Here is a 16,910-nt window from a genome sequence, read left to right as displayed (position 1 = left end):
TGATGGGATGATGTGGGATATTAAGAGTAGTAGTCCGGTAGCTCTGGCTGACAGGATGATGTGGGATATTAATGGTAGTAGTCCGGTCGCTCTGGCTGATGGGACAATGTGGGATATTATGGGTAGTAGTCCGGTAGCTCTGGCTGACGGGATGATGTGGGATATTATAGTGAATGTGGCTATGCGGAATGGGCGGGGCTCTACACTCAGCTTTATATATATATATAGAAATAATCATTATAATTTGTTATAACTAACCTTAGTTAGTTACTATGCCCGGGCAGCTCTGGGTTCTTCAGCTAGTATACTATATATGTGTGTGTGTATGTGTGTGCAATGAATCGGTACATGTTGGGTTTGGAGAAGGTTGAAGTATAGGTGAAATGTTGCATTTTAGAGATCAGTACAGCCTATCGTAACATTCTTTAGAGTACTGCTTCCAATTACCATTTCTTGGATCCACACTTTGGTGGATGCATGGAACCATGAATCCACCCTAATATACACACAATCAACTCGTATAATACTAAAAATGCTGTTTGTCTTTTGCTATTTCCAACGTAACCATTGAAAAGAAGGTCAAATGGAGTCCAAAGTTTGCCTCAATAAACTAAGTGCCTCCATCTGGGGAACTTATGAATTGGCAGTAAAGTGTGATGTAAATCCAAAGTTACTCCTCTCTTGGTCTTTATTGCCGTTGATTGCAGTTTTAATTGGAAAAAAAGATGCTCTGAAGCTAAAATGAAAAAAATATCAAAGGAAATGTGTCCGGCCCCCCAAGCCTCTCAAATGGCCACCATTACAGTGTATAGCACTTTCCACAGTTCATACCATGTCCATGTTTATGCCGGTTGCTTGGCATATGTTAATGATGTAGCTCAATCCGGAACAGTCTGGCCACAGAAGCTGTCATCATGTCCACACAGGCATGATTGATTACCTTCTCACTGTTGCTTGACTTATGGACACCAACAATCTTTGGTGTCTCTATCATGAATGGAGTGGCAGTACACGTGCTGCATTGCATTAAAACTCATAGAGGAGGAACAGGCAAATGGGGACTCATCACCCCTATTGTAGTGACATTTTTTGGGATGTTCTTTGTGGGGACACACCTTATATATTTTTCTACTTTTGAAGCTACTTGTTAAAAACAGAAATAATCACCATTGACGTATGCATTTTCACTTCCACGTTGCACAGATATAGGCCTTTCTTGGGAAAGCTGATTAATTAACAGTTGTATTTTGGACTGAGATTTCCTCCTCGTGTCATCATTTGTCTCTTTTACAGTGTAATCTGAAACAAAATTACAAAACTAGATTTCAACGATTTATTTTATGTGGCTTTTGGGCAAACCACAAATAGTTTGCTCAAATGTCTATGACATCTAGCAAATAGCAGAGAAACTCTGTTCTTCCTAAGATTTCTTGACCGGGGCAGTTACGGTTCGTTATAACAGATCTACATAAAACAAAAATTAAAATTTGGAAATTTGCTTAGAATGGCGGTTGCATGTCATGGGATACTGCTGTAATTCATCACAAATTTAAGGTTAAAAGGTGTAAAAATTAATATCTTATTAGAGATCTGCTTCTTTGTCTTCATAGATTTATTTTTCATTCTGAAAATTCTCATTTGATGGTTAAATCTGTTTTTAGTGAATACGGATTATTATATAACTAAGATAGGAGATGACTGTTGTAGATTCTAGGTGGGAGGGAGGAGCTAGAGGCAGAGCTCCTCCCTCCCCACCACATAGAATCTCATCAGCACCAACTGTCATCTCCTATCTCAGTAATTTAATAATCTGAATTCAGTGAAGACAGATTTAACCCTGAATTGAGAATTTTCAGAATGAAAAATAAATCTAGGAATAGAAAGAAGCAGATTTCTTCGATAAAGATGTATTACTAAGTTTATTTAATATGTACTTATTTGAATGTGCACTACTGATTTATAAACTAAAAATTAAAATAACAGTTTCACTTTAAGCCAGCCATACTGCCCCGCTCACTAAATATTTAAGGTTAGAGTTTCTCTGTGCAGATGAATCATCGTCATGCATTAAGGTATAGCTCTTTTAGTGCATTTTGTCTTGAATTATCTAAAAATTTACACTTAGGCCTGGTTCAAATGTAGTGGTTTTTTTTTTTCGTTTTCTTTGTGTAGAAAAAATGCAGTATTTTACAGTAGCAACAGAATTTTAAAATCTCATTTACACTTTTTTTCTTGTGATTTTTGGACCCGTAATTCATAAAAAAAAAAACACAGGATATAAATTAGTTTACAATTTTTTACTGCAGTTTTTTCCCACTTAGTCGAAAATGGTTTAGTAAAAAAAAGCATAAATCTACACATAAAAACACAGCATAGCTCCAGTTTTCTGGCTATAGTCTGTAATTTTCATGCAAAAAAAAAAAAAAAAAAGCATCAATAACGCCACATGTGAACTTACCCTTAGTTTCAGAATTTTATTTTTTTAGTACTTTTGACCTCTCTTTAATTTGAGACCAGCAGCAAATCATTCAAAACACCGATCTTTAACTAATTAAACTGGAAAAGGTTTCACTCATTTTCATCTCCATGATGATTTAGGACTAGTTTAATGAAGGTTTGGTGCAGTTTTTGCTTTCTTTTATGAAAATAGAAGACAAAATTATAAGACAAAGCCTATGCATGGACTTTTGTTGTGAGACTTTTCAATTTTAAATGGAATCTGTCAAAAGCTTTTTGCCACCCAATCTGAGAGCAGAGTATCTTAGTTTGTGAGGCTGGAAACAAGTGTACACAAATCTGCACTGTCATTGGTCCAGAAAGGAGTAGTAGTTGAATTGCAGTTTTGTCAGCGCATTTCGAAGTAAACATACTTCATCATCAAGACAAACCACAATTGTCACAAGTATGTTTACTTTGAAACGCGTTGGCAAATAAAACTGGATTTCAACTATTCTGGTCTACTACTCTGTAATAAGAAACAGTGAAATCCCCGAAGAGCCCTTGCAGGATAATATGCCATTAATGAGAAGAGACTGCCATCTGCAGGCCAGGCAAAATCAAGGGGAACCAAATGGTACTGGAATATTTTCAGGAGGAGCAAGTTTATGTGCTGGACCTGATCAGGTGACCCACAGGATGGAGTTCCTGCATATAAAAGCCCTACACGCCAAACTGCAGGCAGATTTGGAGCCACAAAAGAAAGTGGAGAAGACACAATCCAGGGATGAAGACAGCGTAACAGGCCTCAGCAGAAAGCCTACAACAGCAATGCATCAGCCATTGCCTGACAAGGCCCGGATTCCACAAAGGAGGACTCTGACTTTAGCCCAAGCTAGATGGGACCAGGATCTGTGACCCACGCAAGTAAAGCTCAAGAGACCAGATGTTGCCCGTCAAGAGCCAACGCTCTGGTCCACGCCGGTCCAAAAAAACAATAAAGTTTTATGATAAATCAATTAAAAAGCATTGAAGTGCAATGCAATATTTCTAGGAGCAGTTAACGTCAAAAAACAATGGCCTATAAGCCAGGTACAATGAACTTCATGAGGAAATATATGCATAAATAGTAATCCAATAGTCCATATGTGGAGCTTTTAAAAAAAAAGCTTCCAGGGACAATAATTCCCAAAATATGTAGATGAAAAAAGACTATATCGAAAGTTCTTTACATATAGGGCCCGCAGAAGCCATAATCATAAAGTGGCAACAATATATACACTAATCAAAAGATAAATAAAATGTGTCAAAAAAATAAATTTATATTTTTATTTGCCTACATACATAATGGCATACAGCAATAAGGTAAGTCCTCAATCCCTAATAAATACAAATACTGGATCCTAAGTATAATATAGTAAGCAAACAGGCTAAGGAAAATGGTATATTGCAGTCATACAAGCCCAAGAGCTGCTTACACACAGTATAGGGTGAGCCAAGGAGGATAAAGGGAGAGGAAAGAGTTAAGAGCCGCTGCTGCTAGGCAGATATTGTACCTGGATGGCTGAGGCACCCCTGATGCGCGTTTTGCGGTAAGGCTTTATCTCAAGGGATTGTGTGTGTCTGAATGCTCTTCAAAAGATCTATTTATAGCACGCCTGTTGTGCTGATCACAGTGGTCAGGTAATGGCGCTTCCGCTGGCAAGACCCGTGTGACGTCAGCATGGTTCAGCGTTAAATGACACCCAGCCCGCCCCCAACCTGACGCGTCAGAGCAAGGAGGCGGAGTGGGCAGCAAAAGAGACGCCTCTGTTTGTCCCTGCCTCCTCCTCCTGGTAAGCCTGGATATTTTTTATATACCCCATTGAGCTTTTCCCCTATTCTCATGGCTTGACTTTAAGGCTCTGTGTGGAATCTGTGCCACTATGGCTGTTACTATATTCATTGCCTATTTATTCACTCTTCGGCTTGCCATGACCTTGACAATCATGTGTCATGAATCATATCATTGTAAGAGGTTGCTGGGCACTCGGGGATAGTTTTTCTCTGTATTTATCACTGGCCTTTTTGTATTTGTATTTATACGCATGTTGTTGCTATTAGCTATACATTAATAAAAACAGTTTTTTATTCATAACTATCAGGACACCTTTTGGCTCTTTCTTTCTCCTGCTTTTCAGAATAGGACAAGTGTCCGAACTATTAATAATTATAATCAAATTCTCATTTCTGTGAGTTTATATATTAAAGCAATCCCTTAAGGGACATATTTAGAGACTATTCAATTCAGGAGTTATTCTTACCCACATCCCTGTATGACTCAATGCGCGTTTCGCGTGGGTTTCCTAGGCCCACGCAAAATGCACATTAGGGTTGCGAGTCCTGAGTCACACAGGGATCTATATGTTAAGAATAACTCCTTTAGTCTCTAAATATGTATGTATGATGAAAAAATAAAATCTTTGTACCTTTTACAGACAGAATATTTTGACTCCATGTTTCCCAGTATTCAATTTCAACCAGTATTGCCTGATTAACGCCTTACCAGGTACGGACTGGGGCTGACATTCAGCCCTTGCATTTGAAATCACACAGGCCCATGTTGTCCCCGTCCCCAAGAACCAGATGAGATATATTACTAATATTACCCTGGATGGAGGAAAAGAAGATTTCCTACAAGACCAATATTTCTAATTATACCCGTGGCCTGCCGGGATAAGTGACGGAGTCAGCGACTTTGTGCTCCATCACAACTCTTAACAGTATGGATGTCTTGAGAACAACGATTCTGTTAGCAACATAGCAGACAAGGCAGCCCACGACCAGAGAGGCCCTTCTGGCATTTGCCAGAATTGCCAGATGGCCAGTCCGGGCCTGCGCCTTACCATCACAGGGAATTTAAATGTTTTGCACTTTTTTGTCCTCTCCTCTTCCAAGAGCATTAGCTTTTTTATTTTTACATTGACATTGCCTTATGAGGGCTTGCTTTTTGCAGAATGAGTTATAGTTTTGAATGACTTCACTTTATTATATAACGTACTGAAAACCAGCAAATAAAATGAAAGTGTGCTGAAATGGTGAAAAAAATCAAATTCCAGCTTTTAGGAAGGGGTGGAGTTCTTTCATTTTTTGTTAGGAGTCAGGTTCCTGCGTCTGCTCTGCAGGAATCCAGGTCCTTACATTCTGCGGTCTCTTGCTCTTTATCCACTGCAGAGGATATTGCATTGCAGCAAATCTCTCCTGGGGCTAAGTCCCTCTGTCCTCCTACTGAGCATGCTCATGAGACGGTTTCCCATTGGAGATCAGGAGTCATGTGCTCAGGTCCTGCTCCAGATCTCATTGGTCCATCTCGGAGATCTGGAAGTTTCCGGAAGGTCCCGGCTGCTATAAAAAGCGCGCATGACCGTTCCGCCATGCGCTAGTATAGACTATACGACTATGTGTGAATGGTGACGAATGTATGATTCTGGTGACTGACTTATTATGAAACCCCTTCCCTCTGATATTACGCATGTGGTTAGGGAATTTGTTCAGTAGTCTGCGCCAGTCTGTGGCAAGTCTTAGGCCACTGTGCACACCGCACCTCTGCGCTAGCGTCCGACATAGTGCCTGCTTTGTAGCTGTGTCGTCCATCAGCAGTGTCCTGCGCCGCGCTGCAGTTGCAGCCCTTCTTGGCGTTCGCAGTAGCGACGCCGCACACATGGTAGGTCTAGACGGTCGCAGCCCCTATGTCTTAGTTCCTGCTCCTGTGACCTTATACTGTGTGTGCATTTACCTGAGGCTTGTGACTCTAACAGGCTCAGCCTTTTGTATGTTTTTGTTGCGGCGCCTCTGGGTGTGAATGGAGCCCGCTCTGCGCACTTCGGGTGAAGTTGAACCCGTGCGCATTATATCGCCATATTGCTCGTCTGCCATTACTCAGCAGCGGTTGTAACACCTACTGCACGGTGGACCCCGAGCGGCGAACGCACTTTATTATTATTTTTATTTAGTGCGTTCCGCCGTTCCTAACATTATACTAGCACCAGGGTCTGGCTAGTGATGACAGATCAGCAGCAACTCCTTCAGTGCATTCGCCAGCTAGAGGGCCAGTTGGCTACTCTTGTGAGAGTGTTATCACAGCGGCGAAGTCTTTGGAGGCTGCTGTACAGGCGATCGCAGAGGTGGTTTCTTGTATGTCCACGTCATCCCACGCGCCGACAGTTACCCGCCTCCTGTTGCCCGATAAATTTTCTGGCAATGGCGCCTCCTGTAGGGGTTTCGTCAGCCAGTGCTCTATCCAACTGGAGTTACTGGCTGCGCGATTCCCTACGGAGCGGGCTAAGGTGGGGTTTATTGTTTCCCTTCTGTCGGGCAAGGCGTTAGAGTGGGCTACGCCACTATGGGAGCGTGGTGACCCAGAGGTTCAGACCGCTGCTCAGTTTTTAACAGCTATTAAGCAGGTCTTCCTGGGACCACGGGTCATGCACGACACCTGTCTACAGCTACTGGCTTTGACTCAGGGATCCCTCTCGGTTAGTCAGTATGCCGTTCGTTTTCGGACACTGGCTTCCGAGCTGGAGTGGTCTGACAAAGCCCTCATCCCTGTGTTTTGGAGAGGTTTAGCTGAGCATGTTAAGGATGCTCTTTCTACCAGAGAGGTTCCTGCAAGTCTGGAGGAGCTGATTGCCATTGCCTCCCGTATTGATCTCCGTTTTTCGGAGCGCGGGCTGGAGCGTGCTCAATCCAGACGGAAGGTTACTCTGGCTCCCAACCTCTTTGAACCTCTGGAATCACTCGAGCCAGAGTGTTCACTCCCAGAGCCCATGGTGGTGTCTCGCGCCAGTCTCGATGCGCGTCCGACACTAAGTTCCACTTGCGGCTGCCACTGTCAGCACTCTGTTCACCAGGATAACGGGGCCCCGCAATGGCCAAATCTGTGCCGCCGGGCAGGACCTTTGTCCCCCCTCGCCTTCGGCTGAAGGTCCTCGTGTGGGCACACGCGTTCAAGGCGGGTGGTCACTGTGGCTACATGCAGACCACAAAACTCCTGGCAGGGTCATATTGGTGGCCGCAGAGGGCTCGGGACATTAAGAAATATATTCAGGCATGTGCTTCGTGTGCTCGGGTAAGCTTCCTTAAACAGAGAGTGGAGACGTTCGCCGACACACCGCGGCGTCCCAACTTATGCTCCAGGCGGTTTTGCCGCTCTCGTTGTCTCCCACGTGTCCCTTCTTAAGCCTGGCGATCTTGCCGCCTCTGATACCTTCCGCGTGTCCCGGTTTTCCGTGTCACCTACCAGGACATCAGACTTGCCTTCGGACGAGTCTGAGGCCTATGCCTCTGATGGGCACAGGGTGGTGGATTGGAAAGCTCAGAGAGGAGGGGACCCTATGAGGGGGGTAATGTTAGGAGTCAGGTCTTAGTCTGTCTTAGTTCATGTGCATTTACCTGAGGCCTGTGACTCTAACAGGCTCAGCCTTTTGTATGTTTTTGTTGTGGCGCCTCTGTGTGTGAACAAAGCCCACTCTGCACATTTCGGGTGAAGTTGAACCCGTGCGCATTATATCGCCATATTGCTCATCTGCCATTACTCAGGAGCGGTTGTAACACCTACTGCACGGTGGACCCCGAGCGGCAAACGCACTTTATTATTTTTATTTAGTGCATTCCGCCGTTCCTAACATTTTTTATGGTGTTAAACGTACAGTAATATCAATTGACAACATGATACCCTGATCACTATGATCACGGATGACATAAAACATAGGTTTTGTTATATTTTATCGATTTTAAAAATTCATTAGTTTGCACAAAATGTTTTCACATTTTCTAAGACTAAACACTTTTATTTTGGATGAACCCTTATTAAGGCTTGGTTTTTGCAAGTCAGACTTCAGCATTTTTTTTTGCTACCTCTGACTTTTTGACTATTTTTGTTTACATTTTTGGGAAGGTTAATTGGCCCAAAAAATGGCATTTCTGGCACTGGTTAAATTTTATATTTAGATAGCTAGGTCCCTTATGGATGCAGTTACCAAAAATGTGTTTTTATTTTTGGTATAGGAAAAAGTTAAAACTTTATTTTTTTCATTTTAACTATTTTTTCCCCACATATTTTCTAGCCCCCTTTTGGCCTAGGGGATTTGAAACAATGATCAGTTCATTGCTTGCACTATATACTGCAATATTTTAGTATTGCTGGGCTTCAAAATAGTATAAAGGTGGTAACAATGGGGGTCTTGGGTAGGCCCCTATCAACCATGATAACTGGCATTATAGTGGACAAATGGCTCACACAACACCCACTATCCAGGATGTAAGACGTGATGATTAAACAGGAGCGATCAGAGCTAGCTAGAATGACACAGTCAGCACATTATGTTAACGGCGCACTCACAGTTCTAGAGTTTGCTCTTTACACCTTAGCAAACATGTCATACAGTATACAGTTGTGGCCAAAAGTATTGACACCCCTGCAATTCTGTCAGATAATACTCAGTTTCTTCCTGAAAATGATTGCAAACACAAATTCTTTGGTATTATTATCTTCATTTAATTTGTCTTAAATTAAAAAACACAAAAGAGAATGAAGCAAAAAGCAAAACATTGATCATTTCACACAAAACTCCAAAAATAGTCCAGACAAAAGTATTGGCACCCTCAGCCTAATACTTGGTTGCACAACCTTTAGCCAAAATAACTGCGACCAACCACTTCCGGTAACCATCAATGAGTTTCTTACAATGCTCTGCTGGAATTTCAGACCATTCTTCTATGGCAAACTGCTCCAGGTCCCTGATATTTGAAGGGTGCCTTCTCCAAACTGCCATTTTTAGATCTCTCAACAGGTGTTCTATGGGATTCAGGTCTGGACTCATTGCTGGCCACCTTAGAAGTCTTCAGTGCTTTCTCTCATCCATTTTCTAGTGATTTTTGAAGTGTGTTTTGACGGAGACCCAGCTTTCTCACACTGGGCCCTACATTATGATGCAATATTTGTTGGTAGTCTTCAGACTTCATAATGCCATGCACATGGTCAAGCAGTCCAGTGCCAGAGGCAGCAAAGCAACCCCAAAACATCAGGGAACCTCCGCCATGTTTGACTGTAGGGACCGTGTTCTTTTCTTTGAATGCCTCTTTTTTTTCTCCTGTAAACTCTATGTTGATGCCTTTGCCCAAAAAACTTTTGTCTCATCTGACTAGGGAACATTCTTGCAAAATATTTTTGGCTTTTTCAGGTAAGTTTTGGCAAACTCCAGCCTGGCTTTTTTATGTCTTGGGGTAAGAAGTGGGGTCTTCCTGGGTCTCCTACCATACAGTCCCTTTTCATTCAGACACCGACGGATAGTACGGGTTGACACTGTAGTACCCTTGGACTGCAGGGCAGCTTGAACTTGTTTGGATGTTAGTCGAGGTTCTTTATCCAACATCCGCACAATCTTGCGTTGAAATCTCTTGTCAATTTTTCTTTTCCGTCCACATCTAGGGAGGTTAGCCACAGTGCCATGGGCTTTAAACTTCTTGATGACACTGCACACGGTAGACACAGGAACATTCAGGTCTTTGGAGATGGACTTGTAGCCTTGAGATTGCTCATGCTTCCTCACAATTTGGTTTCTCAAGTCCTCAGACAGTTCTTTGGTCTTCTTTCTTTTCTCCATGCTCAATGTGGTACACACAAGGACACAGGACAGAGGTTGAGTCAAGTTTAATCCATGTCAACTGGCTGCAAGTGTGATTTAGTTATTGCCAACACCTGTTAGGTGCCACAGGTAAGTTACAGGTGCTGTTAATTACACAAATTAGAGAAGCATCACATGATTTTTCGAACAGTGCCAATACTTTTGTCCACCCTCTTTTTTATGTTTGGTGTGGAATTATATCCAATTTGGCTTTAGGACAATTCTTTTTGTGTTTTTTCATTTAAGACAAATTAAATGAAAATAGTAATACCAAAGAATTTGTGTTTGCAATCATTTTCAGGAAGAAACTGAGTATTATCTGACAGAATTGCAGGGGTGTCAATACTTTTGGCCACAACTGTATATGTACATCACATGTTAAGAAAGGGATACAGGTCAAGAAGTGGGTGCAAACAAACAAATAGCAACTAATCAACTAACCTTTAATAGTTACAAGGTTTCCTAATAATATTATTTTTCTTACTTTTGCATTAGTAATCTGTATTTTATAATCATGCTACTCTTGCTTAGAAGAAATTAGCACTTCATTCATTGATTTCCTGCTGTGATTACAAAAAGATTAAAATTTCTATATAGCAGTTAATCAGAGAAAGGACAGCAGGGGGAGGAAAAGAGCAGCAACCTGAATACATGATGAGACGGGTATGTTTCAGCTAAGGTTACGTTCACACGGTCAGTATTTGGTCAGTATTTTACAACAGTATTTGTAAGACAAAACCAGGAGTGGAACAATCAGAGGAAAAGTATAATAGAAACCGGTCACCACTTCTGTATTTATCACCCACTCCTGGTTTTGGCTTACAAATACGGATGTAAAATACTGACCAAATATTCATAGTGTGAACGTAGCCTAACATTCTGTAGACACTGCAGCTAATGTGTAGTCACAGATCACAGCTCTGCCCAGTGGAGCCCAACTAACAAATATGGAAATGATATAAAGAATTAGCAAATAAGCAGCTCCTGTAAACACCGACTTATATTTAGTTTCTGAGCTGGACAGTCACTTTAAAGGGAGTCTGTCACACCTAAAATTTTAAATGGCTATACAGTATTTTAAAGGACTTAGCCCCTCTAACAAGCATGCAAGATACAAGGATGGTACTTATTACTGGTACAGTGTCTGAGAAAATAACTTTTTATTCATATGCAAATGAAGAGGATTCAGTGCACCCTAGACGTAGCCAAGGGTTTGGTGCAATGTTACTCCTCCTCATTTGCCATAGCGGGGAAAGAAAAAAAAAGTACACAGGAAGGAGAAAACGTCCGGCTACTGTGTTTGTGCACAAGCGCACACACACTTGCAGCATTCAGATAGTGCTTGCCTTGGGAAGCGAACACTGTCAATCAGAAGCTGAGGAAGGGCTCCAATATGCAAATAAGGAGGAGTAAGAGTACACCAAACTGTTGGCCATGACAAGGGTGTACCAAAACCTTCTCATTTGCATATGAATTAAACATTATTTTCTCAGGCACTGTACCAGGAACAGGTGCAGTGCCAGTATAGTTTTTATACGTCCCCTGCAACACTGTATAGCCCATTTAAAATGCATTTTGGGGTGACAGACTACCTTTAACGTGCTATGTCTATCTCAGATTCAGAGAATTAAACGTTCTTGGATTATACCAAAAAACTGTTGGATACTTGTCTAACGTCTAAGAGTTGTAGGTAGATTTCCTAGCATCTGGTCTTGATAGAAGCCTTATCCGAACAGGTTGAATTTTATTTCCTCAAACCTATTGTTTCGTGTAGAGATTAATGGCACAAGATGTGTCTGGTAGACACACCTGTAACAGCTCTATTGAAAGAATGTGCATTCAGCCGAGTATGCATGTTAATACACAAGTTGGGTCAAGGTGCCATATACATTAGATGGCTGTCAGTCACACGAACCTTAGGTCGATCATTCCGTTGATAGCCATCTTGGCCATCTCTCCCATACACAGAAACGGTCATTTGGATGAGCACCTCTGTGATAATAAAGTTGTTGCTAGACGTCTCCAGCGGCTGCTTATCTCATGAAGACAATGAGACCAGCAGTCTGACATTGGACCAACATTACTTTAATGTGTATGGGGAGCTTTAATAGATATTAGCTGACCAATTTTTTTAAATAGTTTATTCCTAAGTGAAAACAATAGACCTGAATGGAGACAGCCAGCACAACCGGACAGTCAGCATTCATTGTCTTAACTTCCCTTTTAAGGCATACCTCCTGGAGGAGGTAAGCAGAAACTATGCTCAAGATAGGTATGACCCCATCATATCACATTTTTATTATTCTAAGATTAGCTAGCTAACTGTATTCAGTTTTCATCCTACCCAGAATACTAGTAAGATGGGATAGGCAAGAGAGAAGAAGGAGCAGCATTCCAGGAACCTGAACAGTTCATATCTTCATTCGAATAATTTTAAGCTTTGGGACTCGAAACGTTGATAGAACATTTTATAGATAACCTGAATCGATGAATTCTTAATGTGTTGCTTCTACTTATTTTTTGGTACTTGAATACAAGATGAAGGTTTGGTCTACCAAAGCATACAGAAGTTTTTCACCTTTGACCGTGCTGCTCCATTTCTACAGTCCTCAAGTCAGATTTGATAAGAGGCAAACTTTCGGAATTGTTGGACGACTCCATTGACCTTTCATGTGTTCCAGGTCAGTTGTACCAGTTGTTTGGCCACTTATGATAGATCTTTGACACCACAACATATATATACAGTAGTATGTTTTCCCATTCTAGGCTGTATTTTACTGTGAGTTTGTTACGTATGCATTAAAATCAGAATGCACCATGGATTTAAAAATCTAAAATAATGCTTCATACCAATTTGCGTGTCATATATACTGGAAATAAATGGTCTGAGTTTTCCTCTGGTTTCATTAATAAAGTGATTAACAACTTCATCAAGGCTGCTCAGTACAACCTAAGTATAACAGAAATAAAAGAGCATATTATACAAATAGCAATGAATAAAAAGAAGACAAAGAAAAGAGCAAGAAAAAAACATGAGGCACACACATAGTAAAATGGGGCAACACATACAAATATATTTTTGCCACTAATATTCTGGGAAAGATAAGTGGCAAATGCATAAAATCACAAGAACATTTAGGGCAAGTAATGATACATAATATATAGAATTTTGCATTTGATTTTTAGTTGACAACACTCGCAGATTAATATCTTTGACTGTTTATTAATAAAGCATATTTGACAGTCTGTTACTTGTCACATTCCTGTAATAACGGAATCTGTCAGCAGGTTTTTGCTCTGTAATCTGAGAGCAGCGTGATGTAGGGAAAGAGAGCCTGATTGCAGTGATGTGTCACTGTGCTTTATCAGATGATCATTAGAGGACAAGCTGCCCACGTGCCTCCTAGTCCAACCACGCCTCCACCACTGATAAGCAGCTTTCTGTCAATATACAATGTACACAGAAAGCTGCTAATCAGTGGTGTGGGCAGGGTTATACACAGCTCAACATTCTGAGCTCTGCTAGATGTGCAGCAGAGAAAACTGAGACTCTATCACAACTGCTACACTCAGTAAACTTAGTGATAAATCGCTGGAATCAAGGTCTCTATCACTACCTCATGTTGCTGTCAAATTACGTAGCAAAAACCTGCTGGCAGATTCGCTTTAATGAGGGCTGTCTATTCTATGCTGTTTTCAATGTATTATTTTCTAAGAGCTTTTCTATTTCTAGAATATCTGGATTATTGTATGCAGGATGTAAATGCAGTACCTACACATGCAAAAAAAAAAAACTATTTCACAGATATTTTTTTTTCTTGAAAAGAAAAACAAATAATAAACTATGGCCTATGATTTAGGGAGTCAGTAAATGAATTGACTTCCTACATAGCTAATACCAGAACTTTAGATTATGTTCTCATCATGGCTGAGATGTGCCCACATTGTGTGTGAAAACCGTGACACTACTACAGGTGAAGGTGCGGTAATATAGAAAAATGGCAGTTAACCATGTGATTATTAACAATGAAAGTGCCTTTAACCACAGCCATTTGAAAACCGCGCTGATGTGCCTGTTGGCACAGTTTGTGGCTGCACCTTGATCAGGGTGCTTCTGCCATAGCCCGAGGGTTGGCCCCACAGAGCAGCAAGGCAAGGGCCGGTGTGTCCACAATGCAACCACTAGCAGCTGGGATTTCAAAATTGCTCATTCAACTTTTTCTTGATTTGGGGAGTGATACATCTTTTCAACCATGAAACCAAGGGATTGCTTGTTAAACAATCATAAAAACACTGTGGCTAGTGATCATTGCGATATTTGGCTTCTTCATTTCACATTATCCTTAATGTATATTTATCCTGCGCCTTTATCAGGGGGTCAAAAACGTCAACATGAAGAAGGTTCAGGAATCGCTCCTTCTCTCTGGTGTTTTATAAAACTGAAGCTTTTTTTTAATGGTTTCTGGTGTTTTTTTCTGTGTACGTCTTCATTGTTTTTTTCGGCCTACAATGTTATTTTTTTCAGTCTTTTTTCAAGAAATGCCAACATTTTGTTTTTAAGCAAGAACTCTGACATTACACACAAAAAAAAATGCTGGGTTGTCTTCTGGTCATCTTTTTAGCCTTCCTTGCATTGTAAAGCATTGAGCATTTTCTTAGCAGAAGACGCCAGAAGAATGGACATGTCGCTTCTTTTATATGCTTGGTGCCTTTGGAAACATGAAGCATTTAAAAGAAGTTCAAAAGCCTGAATGTATGAACAGCACATCTTCTTTACCTAATATGAGCATTTTGTCAGCACTTTTTCCAGCATTTTCCACACAAAAAAAGACGGAAAAATAACCAGTGTTAACATTAACATATTTTGAATTGCTTTTTATCAATTTGGTTTTGGTATGCCATGGAGAAAACTTACTGATGTTCTTCGTCTTAAAGGAATATTTCTGTCTCCATAGTTTATCATCAATTAAAGGGAATCTGTCATCAGATTTTTGCAATGTAATCTGAAAGCAGCATAATGTATAGAATCATAGAATCATAGAATCGTAGAGTTGGAAGGACCTCCTGGGCCATCTGGTCCAACCCCCTGCTCAAAGCAGGATTCACTAAATTATCCCAGACAGATGTCTGTCCAGCCTCTGTTTGAAGACTTCCATTGAAGGAGAACTCACCACTTCTCGTGGCAGCTTGTTCCACTCATTGATCACTCTAACTGTCAAAAAATTTTTTCTAATATCTAATCTGTGTCTCCTCCCATTCAGTTTCATCCCATTGCTTCTAGTCTTTCCTTGTGCAAATGAGAATAAAGTTGATCCTTCTACAATGTGACAGTCCTTTAGATATTTGTAGACAGCTATTAAGTCTCCTCTCAGTCTTCTCTTTTGCAAACTAAACATTCCCAAATCCTGCAACCTTTCCTCATAAGACACGGTTTGCAGACCGGTCACCATTCTAGTCGCTCTTTTCTAGTAGTAGAAGTGATGTAGTAGAAGTGATGCTGATTACAGCGATGTGTCACTTACTGGGCTGTGTTTCATTTATTTCAATGGTAGTATTTTTTTATTATAGCAACACATAATATATAGCTATATATGCTTATACTTATAATGTTTATAACAAAAATAAGATTAATATCAATATAAATAATGAACATAAAATAAATGGCTATTTTTGTACTCATTGGGTATTTGAAAAATGTAATAAATGTGCTGTGTTACACAAGAGATAAATTAGCAATCTTAAAATATATAAACTTACAGGCCTGTCTAATTCGATGGTGAAGCCATGGTCTGTTTTCAGTACTTTGTAATGTTTAACCTGAGGCCTGGTGCTACAAAAGTAAGAAGAAAAAAAAGACAAGATAAAAAAATGAAACTACAAGCACTTAAAATCGACAGAGTTATGTATATTTTTTATATGCAAATTATTTTCACTACAATGGTCTTTGCACTAATGAGTGGCAACACCCAGAAGCATGTGCCTGCAAACTGAGATTCTAGTTTGGCTATTACTTTAAGTCATATGGCAAGTCTTGTTAAGGGACTTTTAGGATTGCAGCTTCCAATAGGTGGCACTAGAGTTCAAATCCTCTTTTTCTTTGTCAGGTCAAACACAGCGATGCGCGCTGGCCAGCTGGACGCCAACGATGAAAAAATGGCCCAGGACATTCGAGCACGATCAGCGATATCCAGCGGGGGGGCCGGTCGCCGCTGCGTGTCACATGTAGCGAGATCGCTGGTGAGGTCGCTGTTGCGTCACAAAATCGGTGACGCTTCAGCGATCTCGCTATGTGAGACGGGGGCTTAAGTGGTGAAAAAAAATTCTAAACTTTGTTAAAAAAAAAAAAAAAAATTATGCCATTTTCCGATACCCATAGCGTCTCAATTTTCCATGATCTCGGATCAGGTGAGGGTTTATTTTTTGCACGCCAAGTTGATGTTTTTAATGATACCATTTTGGTGTAGATGAGATCTTTTGATCACCTGTTATTGCATTTTAATGCAATGTGGTGGCGACCAAAAAACATAATTCTGGCATTTTGACTTTTTTTTCTCGCTACGCTGTTTAGCGATCAGGTTTATCCTTTATTTTATTGATAGATCGGGCAATTCTGAACGTGGCGATACCAAATATGTGTATGTTTGATTTTTTTATTGTTTTATTTTGAATGGGGTGAAATGGGGGTGATTTGATCTTTTATATTTTGTTATATTTTTAAAAACACTTTTTTTTGCACTTTTGGCATGCTTCAATAGTCTCCATGGGATACTAGAAGCTGACATAACCCTATCGGCTCTGATACATACAGAC

The 16,910-nt window shown here is 40.7% G+C and overlaps 1 protein-coding gene across 2 annotated transcripts in view; it reads right to left on the bottom strand.

Annotated features, from left to right (window-relative positions):
• The window catches only part of STAP1 (signal transducing adaptor family member 1), a 153,785-nt gene that overhangs the window by 17,317 nt on the left and 119,558 nt on the right, over positions 1 to 16,910 (bottom strand). Inside the window, exons 7-9 of one of the 2 annotated variants that reach the window (XM_073542587.1) lie at positions 15,858 to 15,930; positions 12,951 to 13,050; positions 1,168 to 1,299 (exon numbers count right to left, since the gene is read on the bottom strand). In XM_073542587.1, coding sequence (XP_073398688.1) covers positions 1,168 to 1,299; positions 12,951 to 13,050; positions 15,858 to 15,930 — 305 coding nt within the window. The remainder of the gene's footprint in view (positions 1 to 1,167; positions 1,300 to 12,950; positions 13,051 to 15,857; positions 15,931 to 16,910) is intronic. The other variant, XM_073542591.1, reaches the window with a different exon arrangement.

Source organism: Dendrobates tinctorius, unplaced genomic scaffold, assembly GCF_039654945.1.
Source record: "Dendrobates tinctorius isolate UK_male_01 unplaced genomic scaffold, ASM3965494v1 ptg000011l, whole genome shotgun sequence".
In the NCBI taxonomy this organism is placed as follows: domain Eukaryota; kingdom Metazoa; phylum Chordata; class Amphibia; order Anura; family Dendrobatidae; genus Dendrobates; species Dendrobates tinctorius.
The sequence above is the reverse complement of the archived record's forward strand: the minus strand, read 5'-3'. Positions and strand labels throughout refer to the sequence as shown.